This window comes from Cricetulus griseus, chromosome 2 (assembly GCF_003668045.3).
Source record: "Cricetulus griseus strain 17A/GY chromosome 2, alternate assembly CriGri-PICRH-1.0, whole genome shotgun sequence".
NCBI lineage: Eukaryota > Metazoa > Chordata > Mammalia > Rodentia > Cricetidae > Cricetulus > Cricetulus griseus.
The window spans coordinates 4,300,441-4,320,217 of NC_048595.1; the positions used below are offsets into that span (position 1 = coordinate 4,300,441).

At 48.0% G+C, this 19,777-nt stretch overlaps 1 protein-coding gene across 1 annotated transcript; it reads right to left on the reverse strand.

The window, feature by feature from the left end:
- Positions 1-1,239: 1,239 nt before the first annotated feature.
- On the reverse strand, positions 1,240-18,763 carry Nol9 (nucleolar protein 9; the record flags this gene model as incomplete). The annotated part of the gene is given in 11 exon segments (XM_035439376.1): positions 1,240-2,786; positions 4,049-4,182; positions 5,393-5,570; positions 7,834-7,945; positions 8,480-8,780; positions 9,577-9,738; positions 12,752-12,849; positions 13,379-13,466; positions 13,584-13,719; positions 18,133-18,260; positions 18,544-18,763. Coding segments are annotated over 11 exon segments (1,689 nt in total), but the record flags the coding sequence as incomplete, so codon positions are not given.
- Between the last annotated feature and the right edge of the window lie 1,014 nt (positions 18,764-19,777).

Below are 19,777 nucleotides of genomic sequence, written 5' to 3' on the forward strand. Positions count from 1 at the left end.
GATTCAATTAAGGGAAGGGCCAGGAAGGAGCTATGTGCAGGCATTTATGTCCCATGTCCACACCACTCCCAGCCTTCAGGAGGGGCAAAACTTTGATGCTCACCTTCCAAGAGTTTATAACTGACAAGCTACACAAGGAGTCACCACCATTTTCTATAAGCTTCTTGGCAGGGCTTTTTATAAACAACCCCCACTGCCCTCCCCACCCTAACACGGAGAAGGAAACAGACCCAGGTTTGGACTCCCCCTCAGATCTGACATTACACCACTATGCTGCCATCCAAATCTATCGAATCTAATGAAAGAAAAATCATTACCAGGCCAGAATCCCAGTGCAATGTCAGTCAGCCTGGGCTATAGTGATTTCTAGGCTACCTTGGGCTAAAAGATGCAATGGGGTGGGAGATTGAAGAGAAATAAAACGAATAGGAAAAAAGAAAACCACCTGATGGAGGGCTTAGGCACCCCACCTCAGCAGTGCAGTGCTTGAGTAAGACAGCCCTGGGTCCCTCCAGCAGTGTCTCTCACACAGTACATTAAAAGGGGGCCCTTTACCTAGATCACCTGATTTCCACACTGCAGGTCAGGCAGAGCCCCAAGTCATAAGTTCTTATTAGAGGTCCAGTGCAGGACACGGCCTCCCTCAGCTCTGTCTGGACACTGGAAGAGTACATCAACTCAAGCCCTGGGCCTGTGCCCACAGCCTCTTCAGTGTCACTTTCTTGGGTCTTGAATTGCCAATGACCTCTGCAGGACAGCGTTATAGGAACTCCGGACCACTTTTGTCTAGGAAATAACTCTTAGAATCTTAAGGAGCCATAAAAACTGGTGATTTGGGTGTTTGTTGTTGCATGGTTCTATAGTGTTCTTAAAACAAGTGTATGTTACTCTCATGGACCAGAACAATCTAAATAAAAACCACACACATCAAACATGCCTGAGATCCCAGGACTTGGGAAACTGAGGCAGGAGGCTCGTGCATGTGAGTCTGAGGTCAGCCTCTTTATGGCAGAATCTGTGCACTCTGTGCCATCTCTTCCTTGCCCCAAATGCCCATAATCACATGGACAGACACTTTGTTGCAGGTCTTCCCAAAGCCAGGGTTCCACAGCAAGACTCCCCTCCAGGAATCCTGTTCCAAATGACTGCTCCTCCCACCACCAGTCCAATCCTACAGTACCCTCTACTGCTGACACAGGGTCTCTAGTGGTGGGGAACCCCAAGTGAAGGTCGGAGACCTGCGTTTCAGGACCTTTATTCTTGTGAAGACATGGGGAACACGGATCATTAGTGGCGCAAGGCCAGGACTGTCACACTTGTAATCTTGGCACTCAGGAAGAGGAGAGACCAATGGAACCCACAGAGGCCTGGACAACATGATGAGAGGCCCTTCCCCACCAAACAGAAAGACAACACAAGGTAACATCAGATATAAATACGGACAGCTCGTGAGTGAGTCCTTCAGCGGTCCACAGGGGCTCAGACCAAACAGGCTGCTGCAGTTCTCTCTAACGGGTTTTTCAGATGCTGAGGCCACCACAAAGTGTCACAAAGACGGGGCCGAGTAGACAACACGGGGCACACTGAGGGTAGTTACAGACAAGATAATCAATGGTGTATGTGAACATGATCCTGCTGGGAGGTGGAGTCCTCATACGTCGTTGGTCATGCCAACCTGAGAAGTTCCTCAGTGGCCTGTTTTTCAACCACAAAAAGGACCTGACCCAGTCACTTCTAATTACAAAATCTACTAGAAAAAAACGGCACACGCAGTGGCCTCCAGAAGAAAGCACTGGTAGCAAAGGTTTGCCCAAGACAGGCACAAAAGTGTCTGTTCACAGGCCTGTGGCCCCGTGGCAGTGTGTCCAGCCTTAAAGGAGGGGTCAGTCAGAGCATACCCGGACCGTAGGAACAGTCCAGAGGCTTTCTGGATGTCAGAGTAGGTTCTTCAACACAAAAGTCTCATGATTAAAATGACCCACAAACGAACAGACTTGACTACACATCTGGGAGACTCAATGGCATCAAAAGATTAGGCGTTTGAGTCACCTCTCCTAATGGTCAGGGCCATGTGACTCAGAGTGAGTCTCTCACTCGCACCCACCTAGCTTACTCAAGACCCGAGCAGCCTGCCCAGAGCCTGAGTACTAGGGGGTCAGCCTGCTGCCCTGTTTCTTGGCACATTTTGGTGGACCTGGATTCCAATTTTATTTTGATTCCAATAGTCAGTCCTTCTGGAACCAAGAGGGCGGCTGCGCTCTTCCTGTCTGGTGGGGAGGCACAGCTCTCCTTGCTGCTCCACACCTCTTCAGGACACACTCCACTCACTCAGGAGGGCTAGTCAGTCACCAAGAGGCCAAGTTTGACATCAGACAACTGAAGAGAAAAGCCTGAAGGCCAGGTGTGCTGACATGGGCCTGTAGTGCCACACTTGGATGATGGAGACAGGAAGACCCAGAGTTTGAGCTTCAAGAGACCCTGTCTTAGAGGGAAAAGAAAAATGGAGTCTGGAGCTATCTGCTCTCAGCACATTTTCCAGTCCCATGAAACCGGTCATGAGCATGTTCTTCACAGTCACGAAGACCCACCAAGGCTGCTGACTCGGGCTGGAGGTCAAGATTCATGGGTGGAGCTCATTCTGTCCTATGGAGGTTTTATTTTCTCTTATAGGATTTGAATCCAAGAGATGCGTGTTCATACTCTCTGTCTCCAATCTTCTCTGAGGCTCCAGGAAGTTTGAAGTTATAATCTGTGGTGACGTAAGGAATTGTCCCTTCAGGCCCAGGCTGAAATGGAAACACAAAGAAACAGCATAGAGACCAGTCTGGACAGCCTCTAGGACTTTCTTTCTTTCTTTCTTTCTTTTCTTTCTTTCTTTCTTTCTTTCTTTCTTTCTTTCTTTCTTTCTTTCTTTCTTTCTTTCTTTCTTTCTTTCTTTCTTTCTTTTTGGTTTTTCAAGACAGGGTTTCTCTGTGTAGCTTTGAAGCCTATCCTGGCACTCGCTCTGGAGTCCAGGCTGGCCTCAAACTCACAGAGATCTGCCTGCCTCTGCCTCCTGAGTGCTGGGATTAAAGGCGTGCACCACCAACACCCGGCTTTTCTTTCTTTTCTTTTCCTTCCTTCCTTCTTGTTTTCCCCCAGACAGGGTCTCTCTGTATAGCTCTAACTGTCCTGGAATTAGCTCTATAAATCAGACTGGCCTCGAACTCACAGAGATCCGACTACCTTTGCTTCTGGAGTGCTGGGATTAAAAGGTGTGAGACACCACTGCCCAGCTGAGGCAGATGGATTTTTGTGTGTTTGAAGCCAACCTGGTCTACAGAGTGAGTTCTAGAACAGACAAAACTACATAGAGAAATCCTGTTTTGAAAAACAATAACAACAAAACCCCCAGAAACAAACAAGCAAATATATATGAGTGTGTGTGTGTGTGTGTGTGTGTGTGTATTCATTGATTTGGCTTCCTGTGTATGTGTGCATACACCTTACCTTCAACAAGCCTCAGTGCCATCTCTCTATCCCGACCCGCTACCCCGACCCCTCAAGCAAACACTGTGAGAGACGGTGCATGGCGTATGGAGCTTTCAGATCTGTAAAAGCTAAACACAACCAGGACCTCCACCCACTCAGCCTTTGGGGCCATGCCGATGAACATGTGTGTGCTTTCCCAGTGTGCCTCAGGAGACTGTTCATGTTGAGCATGCCGGCCCACGCTAACTTCAGCACTTGGGAGGCCAATCTGGTCTATAAATTTGGTCAACCAAGACTCCACAGTGAAACCGTCTCAAAACAAAGACACCCACAAAAGACTGTTCACAGGAGGTCAGTGCTATGGAGCTACCTCTGCCCTCCACGTCCTCCCGAGATTGGCTCTACCCGGAGATGTTGACTTAACCCTTTTGAGGCACCTAGTACCCCATCTTATGTCATTCAAACCCCATAATAAAGTGTGTGTCCCCAGATAAAGGGCCTGTTGCCTTGACTATGGTCACCATCGTCTGGCTCCTGCCTGCCCACGTTCCCTGCAGGACTGTCCACGTGAGCTCACCTGCTTCTTGAAGATACAATGTGGAATGGGAATGGCACCAACCAGCAGACAGTTCACAGCTTTCAACTCTTCTGGAGGCAAAGGCGTGAGAATGTGGTACAGACGCTGGTCCATGTCAATGCCTCTGCAAATGCCTTCAAGACACAGCAAAATCAGCTATTCAGCAGACACTCCACATTTCAGTCACTGGGACAGGAAGGCTGGTCTTGACATTAAGAGTTTTCTTTGGGGGCTGAAGAGTCAGCTCAGCTGTTAAGAACACTTGCTGAGCCGGGCAGTGGTGCGTGCCTTTAATCCTGCCACCTGATGCTATCTTGTGGCCTCTGAGTGCACACCAGACACACAGGCAAGCACAAACAAGGTAAATCAACAAGTTTTAATTTCCAGTGCTTTGCTTTCAGAATATAAGGAGCAGTTGAGGGGTACTGAGATGGTTCAGCAGGGTTAAGGGTGTTTGCTGCTCTTCCACAAGACCCAAGTTCAGTTCCCAGCACCACCTTCAGGCAGCTACGACTCCAGCTCCAGGAACCTAACACCCAATACCTCTGGTCTCCAGGGGCACTTGCACTCATAATTAAAAATGAAATAAATCTCTCTTTTTGAGACAGGCTCTACATAGCCCCCATTGTCCAGGAACTTGATTAGATCAGGCTGTCCTCAAACTCACAAAGAACCAACTACTTGCCTGTGTCCCCTGGGGTGAGCCACCATGCCTAGCTAAAAATGAAACAAAGTATATTAAAAAAAAAATTTTTTTTATTGGTATTTTGCTTGCACGTATGTTTGTGTGAGGGTATCAGATCTTGGAGTTAGAGATAGTTGTTAGCTGCCATGTGGGTGCTGGGAATTGAACCTGAGTCCTCTGGAAGAGCAGCCTGAGCTATCTCTCCAGCCCAAATAAAATAAACCTTAAGAAAGTCTAATTTAGGGGCTGGAGAGATGGCTCAGTGGTTAGGAGCACTGGCTGCTCTTCCAGAAGTCCTGAGTTCAATTCCCAGCAATCACATGGTGGCTCCTAACTATCTGTAGGGAGATCTGGTGCCCTCTTCTGGTGTGCAGGCATACATGCAGGCAGAACACTGTATATGTAATAAATAAATGAATCTTTAAAAAGAAAGTCTAACTCAAAGAATTTGGTTATCTCCCTGTTCAGCTGTGAGGGACCAAAACAGGCTAAGAGAAGAGCTTGGATAGTTGTGATGAGGTAAAGAAGTTAACCCTGGAGGAGCACACCGAGAAAGATGTTAGCTTCCCTAATGACAGGTGCTTCTCAATACAAGGTCAAGACCAGCTGCCTATAGTGGAGTGGACAGGGAAAAGAGTCATACTTTACTCTCAACTCACCAAAGCCCAGACAGTCACATATAGGGTTCTGTGCAAGCAGGATGGGACCCCTAGTGTACCCTTTCATGTCGTCCACGATCTTGCAAAGGCCAACCCAGCTGGCGTTCACGGCGTACAGTATGTGGGAAGGGGCAACGTCGGCATGAGTGATCCGGAGAGCAACGGCATTGAAGGGGACCTGGAGGATAAACCGTAAATGTTCATCTCCCGATTGATTCGCTGAGAGGCTCCTCCTGAGACAGAGTCTGGATAGTCCAGGTGGACCTCAGACATGCAACCCACCTCCTTAGTCTCTCTCCTAAGCACCGAGTTAGTAACAGGCATGACTACGACGCTGACTTAGAGACTTAATCATGCTCTCCAGGTGAGTATGTGTTCATGCGTGCATTTCTCAGGTACACCTATGGGTACCTTCCCACTGACAACTCTCCACATTCCTTTGTTTTCCAGGTCTTGTTTTGTTTTTTGAAACAGTCTCACTATGTAGCCTAGGCTGCCTCAAAGCAGAGCTCCAATATGCCACCACACCAGGCTTCACCTTGTTTGAGAAAAACGGTCTGATGTGTCTAGACTGACTGTCAGTAAGCTACAGAGATCCTCTTGTTCTTCCTTCCCAGTGCTGGGACTGCAAACATGCGACATCCTACCCAGCCAATCTGGGCTCTGAGAGCACAAATCAGGGGATGGCTTAGTGAGGATCAGAAGCCCTGTGCTACCACACAGCCCCACAAAAGGCTGGATGTGCGCCTTGGTCCCAACATCCAGGAGGCAGAGGCAGATGGATCTCAGTGAGTTCAAGGCCGGCCTGGTCTACTCAGAGTTCCAGGATAGCCAGGGCTATTACACAGAGAAACCCTGTCTCGAAACTAAGACTCACAGCATATGGCAGGCAGAGGCAGGAGCAGCAGAAGTTCAAGGCAGCCTGGGTTCCACAGTTCCCTCCGTCCCCTACTTCTATCCTATCATCTTCATCCCCCTCTCTCAACTTAAAAACAGAACAAACCAGTGGGATAAAAGCACTAGCATTAGTGGCAATGTGCAGGGTTCTAGGACATTTCTTTGTAGACTGAGTAGAGGAAGCTGTTCAGGCATAGCCAAGAAGACCACGGAGATGTGGGTATGTAACATGAAAGGCTGTAAAGTCAAGAGTTTCAGGGCACTGGATGCTGGCAGCCACCAGGAGAGTGACAGGCAGAGCTGCCGTTCTCGTTAGCCAGCTTTTCTTCCAGATGTCTGTCTGCAGTACTTACGGGCTGTGCTTTGCTGAACAGGACTTTGCTTGCTTTCTTTGTTTCTTAAAACAAACCTACTGCACCAGGCAGTGGTGGCCCACACCGTTAATCCCAGCACTAAGGAGGCAGAGGCAGAGGCAGAGGCGCAGAGGCGCAGAGGCGCAGAGGGGCAGAGGGGCAGAGGGGCAGAGGGGCAGAGGGGCAGAGGGGCAGAGGGGCAGAGGGGCAGAGGCAGAGGCAGAGGCAGAGGCAGGTGGATCTCTGTGAGTTTGAGGCCACTGTGGTTTACAGAGTGAGTTCCAGGACAACCAGAAACTATGTCCCAAAAAAGCCAAAAACCAAACCACTGCAAATTGCCTGTCACCTTCATGTTTAGCCATGATCATGGAGTGCTTGCGAAGGTCCCTTCTAGTACCGTGTGCTATGGAACACTTCAATTCTCAAAAGTACAAGAGCAGAGACCAGAGCTCTGGGCTTCCACAACCTGCCAGCTCACACTACACACACTGAGTGGCTTCCGTTCAGCACATCCAGATAGTCATGTCACCTCTTCAACAGCCGCAGTTCTCCCCGGTAAAAGCCCGGGGAGTTTCTGCTCTGCTATGGAGATGTATGCTGATGCTACCTGCCTTGTCTTCAGAAGAACCTGCTGCGTGTGCACTGGTTCCGATGGGGATGGCCCGCATAGGCTCCTAAGTGTGAGTGCTTGGCCCCCAATTACTAGAAATATTTGGGAAGGGTTAGGAAGTCACCGCTCACCACCTCTGCCACCATAGCCCCTAACCAAAGAGCCGCCCCCACAGCAATTCACAACAGCCTGGATGCTGTGAACACCTTGGTGTTGGAACCCGATAGGAGGAGCAGGGTTTGCAGGAGGGCACTCTTCTGTACACCAGGCACTGCCAGGAAGGCTCATGAGCCCTGCAGCATTCTGAGACATCAGGCACTCACTACCGTCAATGCAGGTGGAAAGTACAAACATTAGACGGCCACCAGATCAAGCAACTTAGAGCTGACATTAAACTAGAGCCCATGCCAATAAGGACAATAAGGCTGCCAGCCAAGAACCATCTTTGGCCAGGAAACCCAGCCTCACTGTTCCTTAGTTTTCCCATCTGACAAATGGGGATACTATCAGAACCTGAACCATAGGGAAGCTTCATGTATCTTATCAGTGCACAGACAGCTTCCCCCACCAGCGCTGATTACCTGATAGGGAGTCAGGCTGTGCAAAGGGGTAAGCGGCCCTGGCACAGGCGGCATCAGCTGGCTAAGGTAGCCCAACACTGCCAGGTCTCGAAAAATTTTGTTGTATTTGGCCCTGAAAAGTAGAGCAGAGCAAGGTGAGTGGACAATAACACACCATGGCCACCTGGAGGCAGAAGCGAGCAGCAGCTCAACCAACATCAGGAGCACAGGAGACCTTGCTTTCAAGATCTCCCCAAATCCTAGGGCTGGAGCTGAGGCTCAGTCAGAGCTGCCAGCAGGTTCAAGACCCTGGTCTAAGGGCCAATACCACTCACTCTCGTCTCTCCCCCACCCTCAAGTCTCCACATAAAACCCTGCCTTGACAAAGTCCTCCAAACCACAGGAAGCCCAAAGACTCCTCAGCACCGAGCCCCTGGCCACCAGTATGGGAAGCCCCATCTCCACGCTCCCCCCAGGAATGATGCCCTTTTGAATCTTCAGAGGATTACCTCTTTTGTTTACAGGGCCTCACAATGTGCTACAGGCTGGCCTCCCAGGTGCAAGAACCTAGGGCCAGAGCCACCGTGACCAGCTCTGTGAACAAGTGAGCTCACGATGCTGGTCACTGCAGAGAGCATCATTCTCTACCCAGTGATACTTCACTTACCTATTTTTTTCATTTTTATCACATAAAAATTCTGAGTGAACATCTATTAGCTTATGTCCAGTGAAGGCTGGAACTGGACAAGAGTCTTTTTCTTCATCAGTAAATTCCAAACTATCTCCAAATTCTTGAATTTCGAAACCCCGATGTCTCCTTTTGATCTTGCTCTTTGTATATAGGCCATCTGTGAGCTCTACATATTCTGAGGTCAGAGCGGACATTGTTTTATTCCGGCCAGACAACTGAACGACATAGTTGGGGCACAACAGTCGGATCAGGTCCACCAGCAGCAGCAGGCCGTCCTCTGCCATGGAAGAGAGACTGTAAGCGCAGCAAGCATAACAAGCAGGAAAGACACCTTTAATCCTGGCACTTGGGAGGAAGAGGCAGGTGGATCTCTGTGAGCTCGAGGCCAGCCTGGTTTCCAGAGAGAATTTCAGGAGAGCCAGGGCTGTTACATAGAGAAACTCTTTATCACAAAACAAAAAAAAACAAGATCCAGAGAAAAAGACATGGCCAGGCAGCACATGCACACCTGACAGGGTCTGATGCCCTCTTCTGACTTCCAAGGGTACTGCATGCAGTGTTCTGACAACAGTCACACAAAAGTCAATTGAGTAAAAAATAACCAACACAGGCCAGGCAGTAGTGGCACAGGCCTTTAATCCCAGGACTCAGGAGGCAGAGACAGGCGGATCTCTGTGAGTTCAAAGTCAGCCTGGTCTCCAGAATGAGTTTCAGGACAGGCTCCAAAGCTACAGAGAGAAACTGTCTCAACAAACAAACAAACAAACAAAACAAAACAAAACAAAACAAAAAAGTATCGAAAAAAATAACCAAAAGCCCAGAAACCAGAGCTCACTTGGTGGACTGTTCCCTCAGCATGCAAGAAGCCCCAGGTTTAAGCCTTAGCACCATAAAAAAATGGACAGTGATATAAATGCCTGTAATCCCTACCCTGGGAGGAGGTGGTTGGAGGGTTAGAAGTTCAAGTTCCTCCTCAGCTGGACAGGGGGAATGAATGACCTAAGCTTAGCTGCACTTGGACATGACAGCACACAGGGCACACCGTGAATATGCACCTGTGCAGCAATGCTCACCTTTCACCCAGCCCATTGTGTTGATGATGAGTGGGGACTCCCTCCTGTAATCCCGGAACACGTATTTTACGATCTCAATGTAATTCTCATAGTCGTTGTGACAACTCATCTTCCCGTAATACGCCATCTTCTGTGGCCTCCTCGGGTGAGTGAAAGGTGGTCCTGGGAAAACAAAGGAACTGAGCAGTTGCCTAACACACAGAAGGCTCTGGACCAGGGATTCTCATCCTCCCTAACGCAGCGGCCCGTAATACAGCTCATGTTGTGGGATGCCCCTACCATAACATTTTTGTTGCGACTATTATGAGCTGCAATGTAAACATCTGGTGTGTGACCCCTGTGGGGGTCGTGACCCCTGAGGGGGTCGTGACCCACAGGCTGAGACCTGCTTCTACAGGGGGTTCCTCCAGCTACATCACTGCTAAGCAAAAGCAGCCATGCCACGGCCACAAACAGTGTCCAGGGCTTTGTGTCACTGCCATCCTGCACAAACATCTTAGGAAACCTCAAATCCCCGAGAACACCCCAATTATGTTTTTGGAGGTCAAAGACACCCCCAATTTCACCTATGAAAGTCAACTCCAATAGTATTCTGACATGGCTATATTTGTTCCAGGTATTTGGGATACAGCTATACCTTCTAGGGTGTAGAGCCTGTTGAAAACTCAATTAATGACCTTTAATAACCCTTGCTAAGTGGTGGCACATACTTTTCTGGTTTTTTTTTTTTTTGAGACGTGACACGTATACCAGGTTGCCCTCGAACTCACAAAGATCCGCCTGCCTCTGTCATCGTGCGTGTCTTCCCCCCCCACTCCCCCCCAATAAAAGATGTGGGCCACCACCTCCCAGCACTGATATACACTTTTAATCTTCGAATTTGGGTGAGAGAGGAAAAGCCCAGAACAAGAAGGCTGGAGAGATGGCTCAGCAGCAGGAGCATCACAGCTCTGGCAGAGGACCTGGGCTTGGTGTCAAGAGGTAGACAACTGCCTGTGCCTCCAGGTTTGGGGGAACTCTGACTCCCTCTTTTGACCTCCAAGGACACTGACTCAGGCGCACACCCTTCGCTCTCCCACATACTCGTAATTAAAAATAAATCTTAAACTGGGCACACATCTTTAATCCCAGCACTCAGGAGGCAGATGCAGGTGGATCTCTGAATTTCAGGCCAGTCAAGTCTACAGAGCGAGTTCCAGGAGAGCCTGGGCTACATAGAAAAACCCTGTCTTGAAAAACCAAATAAATAACAAAAAAAAAAAATAAAGGCCGAGGCTGATGACAGCTCATCAGATGAAGTCGCTTCCACTGAGCTGATGGCCAGTGTTCAGTTCTCCAGAAGTGTTGCAGAAATACTTGTACACTGTGTGAGAATGTGTTTCTGTGGTTGGCATAATAAAAAACTAAATGGCCAATAACCAAGCAGTTGGTATAGATGGAACTTTCTGGCAGAAAGAAGCAGCCAGAGGGATGAATCTAAGCTTGCAGGAGATGCTATCAAGTGGGAAACACAGAATGGGAGAGGCTAAAGCCACATGGTAGAATGTAGATTAATAAAAATACGGGTTGTTGGGTGGTGGTGGCACACACCTTTAACCCCAGCACCCGGGAGGCAGAGGCAGGTGGATCTCTGTAAGTTCAAGGCCAGCCTGGTCTACAAAGAGAGTTCCAGGACAGTCAAGGCTACACAGAGAAACTCTGTCCTGAAAAACCAATAAATAAACAAGCAAACAAATAGATAAAAATGAAAATACGGGTTAATTTGTTATAAGAGCTAGTGGGACAAGCCTAAGCTAATGACCAAGCTTTCACAATTAGTAAGTCTCCATGTATTCTTTGGGATCTGGCTGGCAGGACAGAAAAAGACTCCTTACAAAGAACCGACTCCTACAGTTGTCAGTGGATTTCCACACGTGTGTGTGTGTGTGTGTGTGTGTGTGTGTGTGTGTGTGTGTGTGTGTGTACCAAAACACTTGCACCCAGCTCCTATTCAAAATAAGTGAGTGTAAAATAAATGTAAAAACAAAACAGCGTGCTGGGCATAGTAGCACACTCCTTTAATCCCAGCACTGGGGAGACAGGCACGTGGAACTCTTGAGTTCCAGGACAGCCAGGGCTACACAGATTGAGAAAGCTTGCCTCAAAAGCTAAATAAAGCAATTAAAAAACTAAAAGAACAAACCACGCAGTTGTGACACACACCTTTAATCCTAGCACTCGGAAGGCAAAGGCAGGCGGATCTCTGAGTTCAAGGCCAGCCTGGTCTACACAAAGAAACCCTGTCTTGAAAAACAAAAACAAACAAAAAAGTCTGGATGTAGCAATGAGAGCTGCAACACTGTGAACAGATTTAATGCCCCTGAATTATACACCCAGGAGTAGCTAAGATGACCACATTTATTTTGTATATTTTATAATTCTAAAAAATGGGGGGGGCTGCAGAGATGGCTCAATGGTCAAGAGCACTGGCTGCTCTTCCAAAGGATCTGTCTCAATTCCCAGAACCACATGGCCGCACAGAACTGGAACTCTAGTTTCAGGAACTCTGAAGCTTCCTCCATACCAATGTACATAAAATAAATTTTTTAAAAAACGTAAACTTGTGAGATAGATGAGGGATTGACATGTGAGGCAAGCTTGTTCTTAATTTAAACTAATAAAAAAATTAAAAAAAAAAAAAAAAAAAAAAAAAAAAAAAAGGTAAACTTGTAGTTTAATTCGGAAACAGGAAACGGACATTACAGGATAACTGGTGAATGCAGAAAAAAAAAATCATCTGTGGAATCTGGGTCAGGGCTCAGGTCACCTACGATGTTTTGGGGGTGAGATGTGTTTGTAATTTACTGACTGCTTTTCCAGAGGACCCAGGTTCAATTCCCAGAACCCACGTGACAGCTCACAAGTATCTGTAACCCCAGTTCCAGGGGACCCGACACCCTCACAAAGCCATATATGCAGACAAAACACCAATGCACATAAAATAAAAATAAATTATTAACAAAATTTACATCAAGTAGTTCCACTTCCTAAAATAAAAACATACTCAGTGTTGTTGCAGAAGCTAGCGGCAGAACAGTTCACTTTGCATATTTTACATTTGATACAGAATTTTGTAAATATGATTACTTTTAAATCTTGTAAGCCTGAGACATTAAAGAAACATGTAATAACATACCCAGAAGTGGTTCTGTGATGTTAAGTAAGGCAACGCAGCCAGGAGGAGTGAACTCTGTCTGCCCCAGATCACATTCCAGATAGTCAACCGCGGGAAGGCTGAAAATTGTTAAAGAGAAAGACAATGTCCAGCAGCTTTCCTCGGTAGGAGTGATTCTGTGTGACATGGGGATAGTATCACCCTGTGTAGCCTTGTGGCTGCCACACTCCAAAAGCTGGGGACACAGTACAGGCAAGGCCCATCCCCATCCCATTCACCACAGGCAAGGCCACTGCCAAAATGTAACTCTTCAGTCCTGGGTTTGGGGATGACACCCGGACCAAGCATCCCTCTTCTACAGGTCAGGGTCATATGTGAGCACTGTCACCACAATGAAGAGTGCCCAGCCAACAGCACACAGGGCTGAACACAATCCCACCCTCAATCTCTCCATCAAGCTGGGCATGGCGCTTTATAACAGTAGTCACAGTACTGGGGAGGCTGAGGCAGGAGAATCACTTAAGAGTCCAGGGCTAGACTGGTCTAGAGAGCGAGACCATGCCTCAGAAGATCAAAGAAAAACCAAGTCTCTCCATTTGAATCACACTTCACGCCCCGATGACCACGCGAAAACACAAGCATGCTTACCTGTTCAGTAACCGGTTAATCAGTATTCTACTGAATGTTGACTTCCCAATGTCACAAGGGCCACACAACAGGATCACAGGGCAGCCATCTACTTTTGCAGGTAAAACAAACAGTGAGCCCCAGGGGTCAGCCAGTCCTCAGGACTGCAGTTATGCAGGGCCTGGGGCTCTGGGGAACAGGGGACTGGTGAAAAGGTGGCGCTCACCGCAGCACACACTGACTAGCTCTTCCAGGGCACAAAGGCCACTCTCACTCAAGCAGATGCCTCTCTTCTTCCTCTGCCTTCTGAGGCCAATCTTCTTCAAAAGTAAATACTCAGCATTAGTCCGCATAGGAGTATTCTGAAAAACAACACAAACTCTAAGGAAAGTTGTCTTGAAAATGTACATTTGCTTGACACTGAATTAATAAGCAACAAACAGTTGTGAGTTACAATACAAAACAAAAACTGGTTCCTTTCTCTCAGTACCCCCACACCCAGCCCATCAGCATGTCCTGCCTACTTTCCGAAGTTCGTGTCTGTGTTCACAGCATGTACCCACTCTCAGACTGCCACTGCCCCTGCTGAAGACAGAGGCATTAATCAAAATGGAGGGAGAGTCCAACAGGGGCCATCGCAGGGCAGGTTGGCAATCTGCAATAAGGAAAGGCCATCTCTCAAACCACAAAACTAAACAGACAGGAGAGGTGCCAAGGGAGCTGCAGAGTGGAAAGGCAGGTGTGCTCAGTTTTCACTGGAGACCTAAAGGAAGCAGGATGAAGCTAAAAGGGCGTGGGTGGGGAGGCTCAGGTACAGTGTCCACCGGACAGTGGAATGAAAGAAGGCGGCACCCACAAACACATCCTCATGCAATCGGCAATCAAAGAGGGCATCCCTGCCTCGGAGGCCTCCCACTGGTATAGATCTTTCTGTAGAGAGTAAAAATGTCATCTCAGAGTTGAAGAGATGGTTCAGTGGCTAAGAGCGACTACAGATCTTACAAATGACCAGAGTTTGTCAGATAGCTCACAATCACCTTAACTCCAGTTGCACGAAATTTGATGCCATCTTCTGGCCTCCTAAAAAATATGTGGCACACGCATTATATATATGAAAACAAGGGGCTGGAGAGATGGCTCAGTGGTTAGGAGCACTGGCTGCTCTTCCAGAGGTCCTGAGTTCAATTCCCAGCAACCACATGGTGGCTCACAACCATAATGAGATCTGGTGCCATCTTCTGTTATGCAGAAGACTGTATACATAATAATAAATAAATCTTTAAAAATAAGTAAATAAATAAATGAAAACAAGAAAGTCTCCAGAATGTAATCACATGAAGGGCTAGGAAGATGGCTCAGTGGATAAGACTCTTAGTTTTTAGGACCAGAGTTCAAATCCCCAGCACCACGTAAAAACTAGGGAGGTGTGAGGGCTGCCTGTAATTCAGTACTTGGGAGGCAGACAGGGGAACGCTGGGAAAAGCTGGTTAGCTAGACTAGCTGCAACTAGTGGGCCCCAGGATCAACAAGAGACCTTGTACAATGAGTCAGGGAGATGGATTGAGCAGGACATTCCCTATCAGCTTCTGACCTCTATTTGCCTACACACAGGCACCCCACACAAGAAAGTAAATAAAAGTGTAACCTCACTACCAAAGGTGCACGCCTCTGGCAGAGGCAGGTGGATCTCTTTGAGTTCCAGGCCAACCTGGCCTATAAAGCTAGTTCCAGGACAGCTAGGACTGTTACTTAGAGAAACCCTATCTGGAAAAACCAAAGTCCAAGCAATAAAGTAACCACAGTAGTACTTGTCTGTCATCTCTGAGCTCCAGAGACAGAATACAAGGTTGAGGCCCCTCTGGGCTACATAGTAATATTGTGTCTCATAAATAAATAAATAAATAAATAAATAAATAAATAAATAAATAAATAACGAGTTGGGGGTCTGGAGAGAGGGCCCAGAGGTTAAGAGGACTGGGCTTTTGAAAGGCTGATGCTCTGCTCTTAGCGCCCATGCCGACCATGCTGTGTGGGTTACAACCTCCAGTAACTTCAGCTCCAGAGCTGTAACCACACACCTCTGGTCTCTACAGAAACCTGTCACAGGCGCATAGACCACATAACTAAATACTGAAATACTAATCACAAACACACAGCCTTGCCCCAACCCCTACACTTCACAGCAGCTCCTAAGCCTGCCCACCATCTGCCCCCACACCAAGGATGTATTAGCTCCCTCTCGAAGGGTTACATGGAACTATGAGAAGAATTCTTGGCTTGCTCTGGTCCCTCAGCTATTTGTCTTCTGGCAATTATGCAAATGAACTGCCCAGCCAGGTTGGGTGTTGCCTGTTTGTTTTGAGTGAGACAAGGCTTCTCTGTAGTCCGAGCTGTCCAACACAGACCAAGCTGGCCTCAAACGCATAAGAGGTCCTCCTTTATGAGTTCAAGGCCAGCCTGGTCTACAGATCGAGTTCTAGAACAGCCAAGGTTGTTACACAGTGAAACTCTGTCTTAAAAAACAAAACAAACAATAGGCTGGAGAGATGGCTCAGCAGTTAAGAGCACTGATTGCTCTTCAGAGGTCCTGAGTTCAATTCCCAGCACCTGTTTCTAATGAGATCTGGTGCCTCCTCTGGCCTGCAGTGATACATGCAGACAGAACACTGCATGTATAATAAATAAATCGTAAACAAACAAAAAACTTGCAATGGCCCACATTGTGATGCTGATATTAATATGAGATCTGGGGGATGAACATGGAAGGTTACGGCTTAATGACCAATCTGTGTCTAAGTCAAGTTCACAAGGGGCCAACTGTGGTCGTCAGTTTTTATGTCAACTTGATAAAAGCTGGAGTCATTTTAGAAGAGGGAGCCCCGCCTTTAATCTCAGCACTCAGGAGGCAAAGCCAGTGGAATCTCTAAGTTTGAGGCCAGCCTGGTCTACAGAGTGAGTTCCAGGACTACACAGAGAAACCTGCTGTGGAATAATCCTTCTGTACACTGTGAATATGTATTACTCTCATTGGTTAATAAAAAGCTGACAGACCAGTAGCCAGACAGGAAGTTAGGTGGAAAAGCCAAACTGAGAATGATGAGGAGGGCAAAGTTAGGAGTTGCCAGCAGACACAGAGGGAGCAGATGTATGTGCCAAGCAGAGTGTGAATAAGGAATAAGGGTTAACTTGAAATGTAAAAGCTAGTTAGTAATAAGCCTGAGCTATTGGGCAAGCATTTACAATTAATACAGGTGTCTGTGTGGTAATTTGGAAGTGGCTCCTGGGATGGGAAAACTCCACCTACAGAAACCCTGTCTCAAAAAAAAAAAAACAAAAAAAACAAAAAACAAAAAACAAAAACAAAAAACAAAAAAAAGCAAAAAAGAGCACTTCAGTCCTTGCAAAGGACTGGAGTTTGATTTTCAGCACCCACACAGAGGTTCATCACCACCTCCTCAGGCACCAGGCAAACATGTGGCACACACACATACGTGCAAGCAAAACACTCACATACCAAAAAATAACAAACCTAAAAAAAAAATTAAAACAAGCCATGTGGTGGTGGCCCACACTTTTAATCCCAGCACTCAGGAGGCAGAGGCAAGCGGATAGCAAGTTCCAACACAGGCTCCAAAGCTACACAGAGAAACCCTGCCTTGAAAAACAAAACAAAAAATTTAAAACAAAATAATGCCTGTATAAGTGCTGGGGAAACAGCTTGGTCAATAATCTTGAGGCCCTGGGCAGAAACCCAGGCATGGAGCTCTGTGTGTGTGTTTGTGTGTCTGCCTGCCTGCATGTGGGCATGAGAAAGCCCATCACCTAGCATGTGCACATGAAGGCTGTGACAGCCATCCAGCACTGTCACTACCACACCCTATAACCACTGCTTTCTTCCCTTCCCTTGAAAACGAAGTCTTTTACTACGGAATCCCGTTTCTCTCTTCCCCCATCCTGACGCTGTCCCTCAGCAGTGTACTGAAACCAGTCTGGTCTAGATTCTCATCCCGCACCTGTCTCAGACCACCTCAGACCAGTAAGGCCTCCCACCCTGGCCATTCCTCAGCTCCTCTGTGGCTTCCTTATTTTAACTCTGTCTGGAGTGACACTGCCCAGACCTCATACCCTCTCTCTTCTCAAGCTACACCAATGTTTTCAAGCTGTCTCTTTCTCTCCCCTCATTTGTGTCCTTAGATACCCTGGCTCCCAAATTCACAGCCCCACCGTCTTCTTCAGACTGCAGACTCACACACTCTACTGCCCACCTGACACCTCCAACTGGCTGTCTTTTTTCCACTTCTTTCTTTTGGAGACAGGGTGCCATGTGGCTCAGGGTGGCCTCCACATCACTATCTAGCTGGAGATGCCCTTGAACTCCTTATCCTCCGAGTGCTGGGATTACAGGCTTGTCCTACCACAGCTGACAAAGGGGTGGCTCTCTTCAGCTGGGCAATGAAACTGAGAAAAGGAAAGATGCTCATGGCAACCTTTCCCTAGGTGCCTGTGTGAGTGCCTGCCACACCACATGAGTGGGGGCCAGAGGACAAAACCCAGGGGCATCTCCCCCTCTCCCTGAGTACCTGGGATGGAACCATTTCATCAGGCTTGTTCAGCAAGTGTCTTTGCCCGTGACACACCTTTGTGTAGAGACTGAGGTGCTGCCATGTGTAACGCCTACCCCACTCACATGGCAGAGAGGATGATTCTGAGGGCATGTCCTACACAGCCATTCAGCTGACTGCTCTGTGGCAAACCTACACAAGCACTGTCTTTACCTCCTGCAAGAAGACATAAGATGCACACGCGTAGAAGCTCATGAAGTCTACAGCAGACGTCCGAAGCTGCTCCAGCAGTACCACGGAACCCAGGGGAGGGAAATTCTGTATTGCCCAGTTTCTGTCATCTGCAGAGAGAAGAGCAAGCTGCCTCAGAAGAAGTAACAATTTAGACCCCTTGAGTGTAACACACAGCAGAGCTGATTCTCGGACGTAGGGCGGAGGCACCACAATCCAAGCCTGCCACCACCAGCTTCATGGTCTTGGAAAACATCTGGTGTAAAACGGCGGAAATAACAGTACTTTAACATGTAAGCCCCGCCCCCCTCGAGGATTTAAATAGAGTACAATGTACAGAATATAACAAGCACTTAAAATCATTAGCCTTGACATAGGAGGCCGAAGCCTTACCCAGTCTCATGTGAGGCTTGAGCAGAGCCCGGATCTCTCTCCTGATCTCCTTCTCACTTTTCTCAGGCTCTGGGTACTCAACCCCGTTGATGGTCAGGTAGGCGTGGGTGTAGGTAGAATAAACATCTCGGGCAGGCTGCCCTTGTTTGATGACATGGCCGTATATTTCCACCTGGCCATAGATGCAAGTCACCCGGCAGATCCCACTAAAAGTAAAACCCTAACAGGAAAAGAAAAACAACAACAACAACAACAACAACAAAGCATTATGGATACTGCTACCAAAGACAGAAAAAAAAAATCCTATATCTTAACTTGCTCTTCACTTATCACAATGATTTTTTCTTTCCCCTCAAAAAAGGGCCTCATGATGTAGCCAAGGCTGTCCTAGAACTGACTAGGTACAACAGGCTGGCCTCAAACTCATGGAGATCCAACCATCTCTGTATTCAGAGTGACTGGTGCGAAGATCCATGTCTAAGTATCAGACTACACAGCCCTGGGACTGCAAAGGAGGCTCACTGGTATTGGGTCTGCCAGAGAATCCATGTTTGGTTCCCAACACCACACATGGGTGGCTCCCCACCTCCTGTTACTACAGCTTCAGAGGACCCCCTTCTTACGGCCCCTGCTGGCACCACACACATATGCTGCACAGACAGCCAGGCAAAACACTCAGACACATAAAACTACACCATATTAATCAGCAAACTTCCATCACGTTTTTAACTTAATCCTAAACATCACACCCCCCATGGCAGCTCCCAAGAGGCTCCCAAACTACCACCCTGTGCTCACAAAGGTGCCCAGTTCCGACTCCTGAGGCGGTATAGGAGGGGCATCTCCCTCACCAGGGTCCACGTCAGACCGCCCCAGTTTAACTCTTGGCTCTGCCTTGATAATGACTAACTTCGTGCACGTTACCTGCCTAGTTTTTCCGGCTCGTGACCCCAAGAAAGACAGGGCAACCATCACCCCCGTGAGAGCTGGAACACCTGACAGATACGACCCACTCACATGCTAGCATTGCACGGCCCGCAGGAGGGTGAGGACGGACTTGCCCACGACCTGCATCCGGGGTCCAGGGGCGAGCCTGACAGATGCCACCCACTCATGTGCAAGCATTGCTCAGCCAGCGAGCCTACAGACCCTGAGCAGGAGGGTGAGGACGGACTTGCCCACGACCTGCATCCGGGGGACCAGGGGCGAGCCTGACAGGTAGGTGCCACTCATT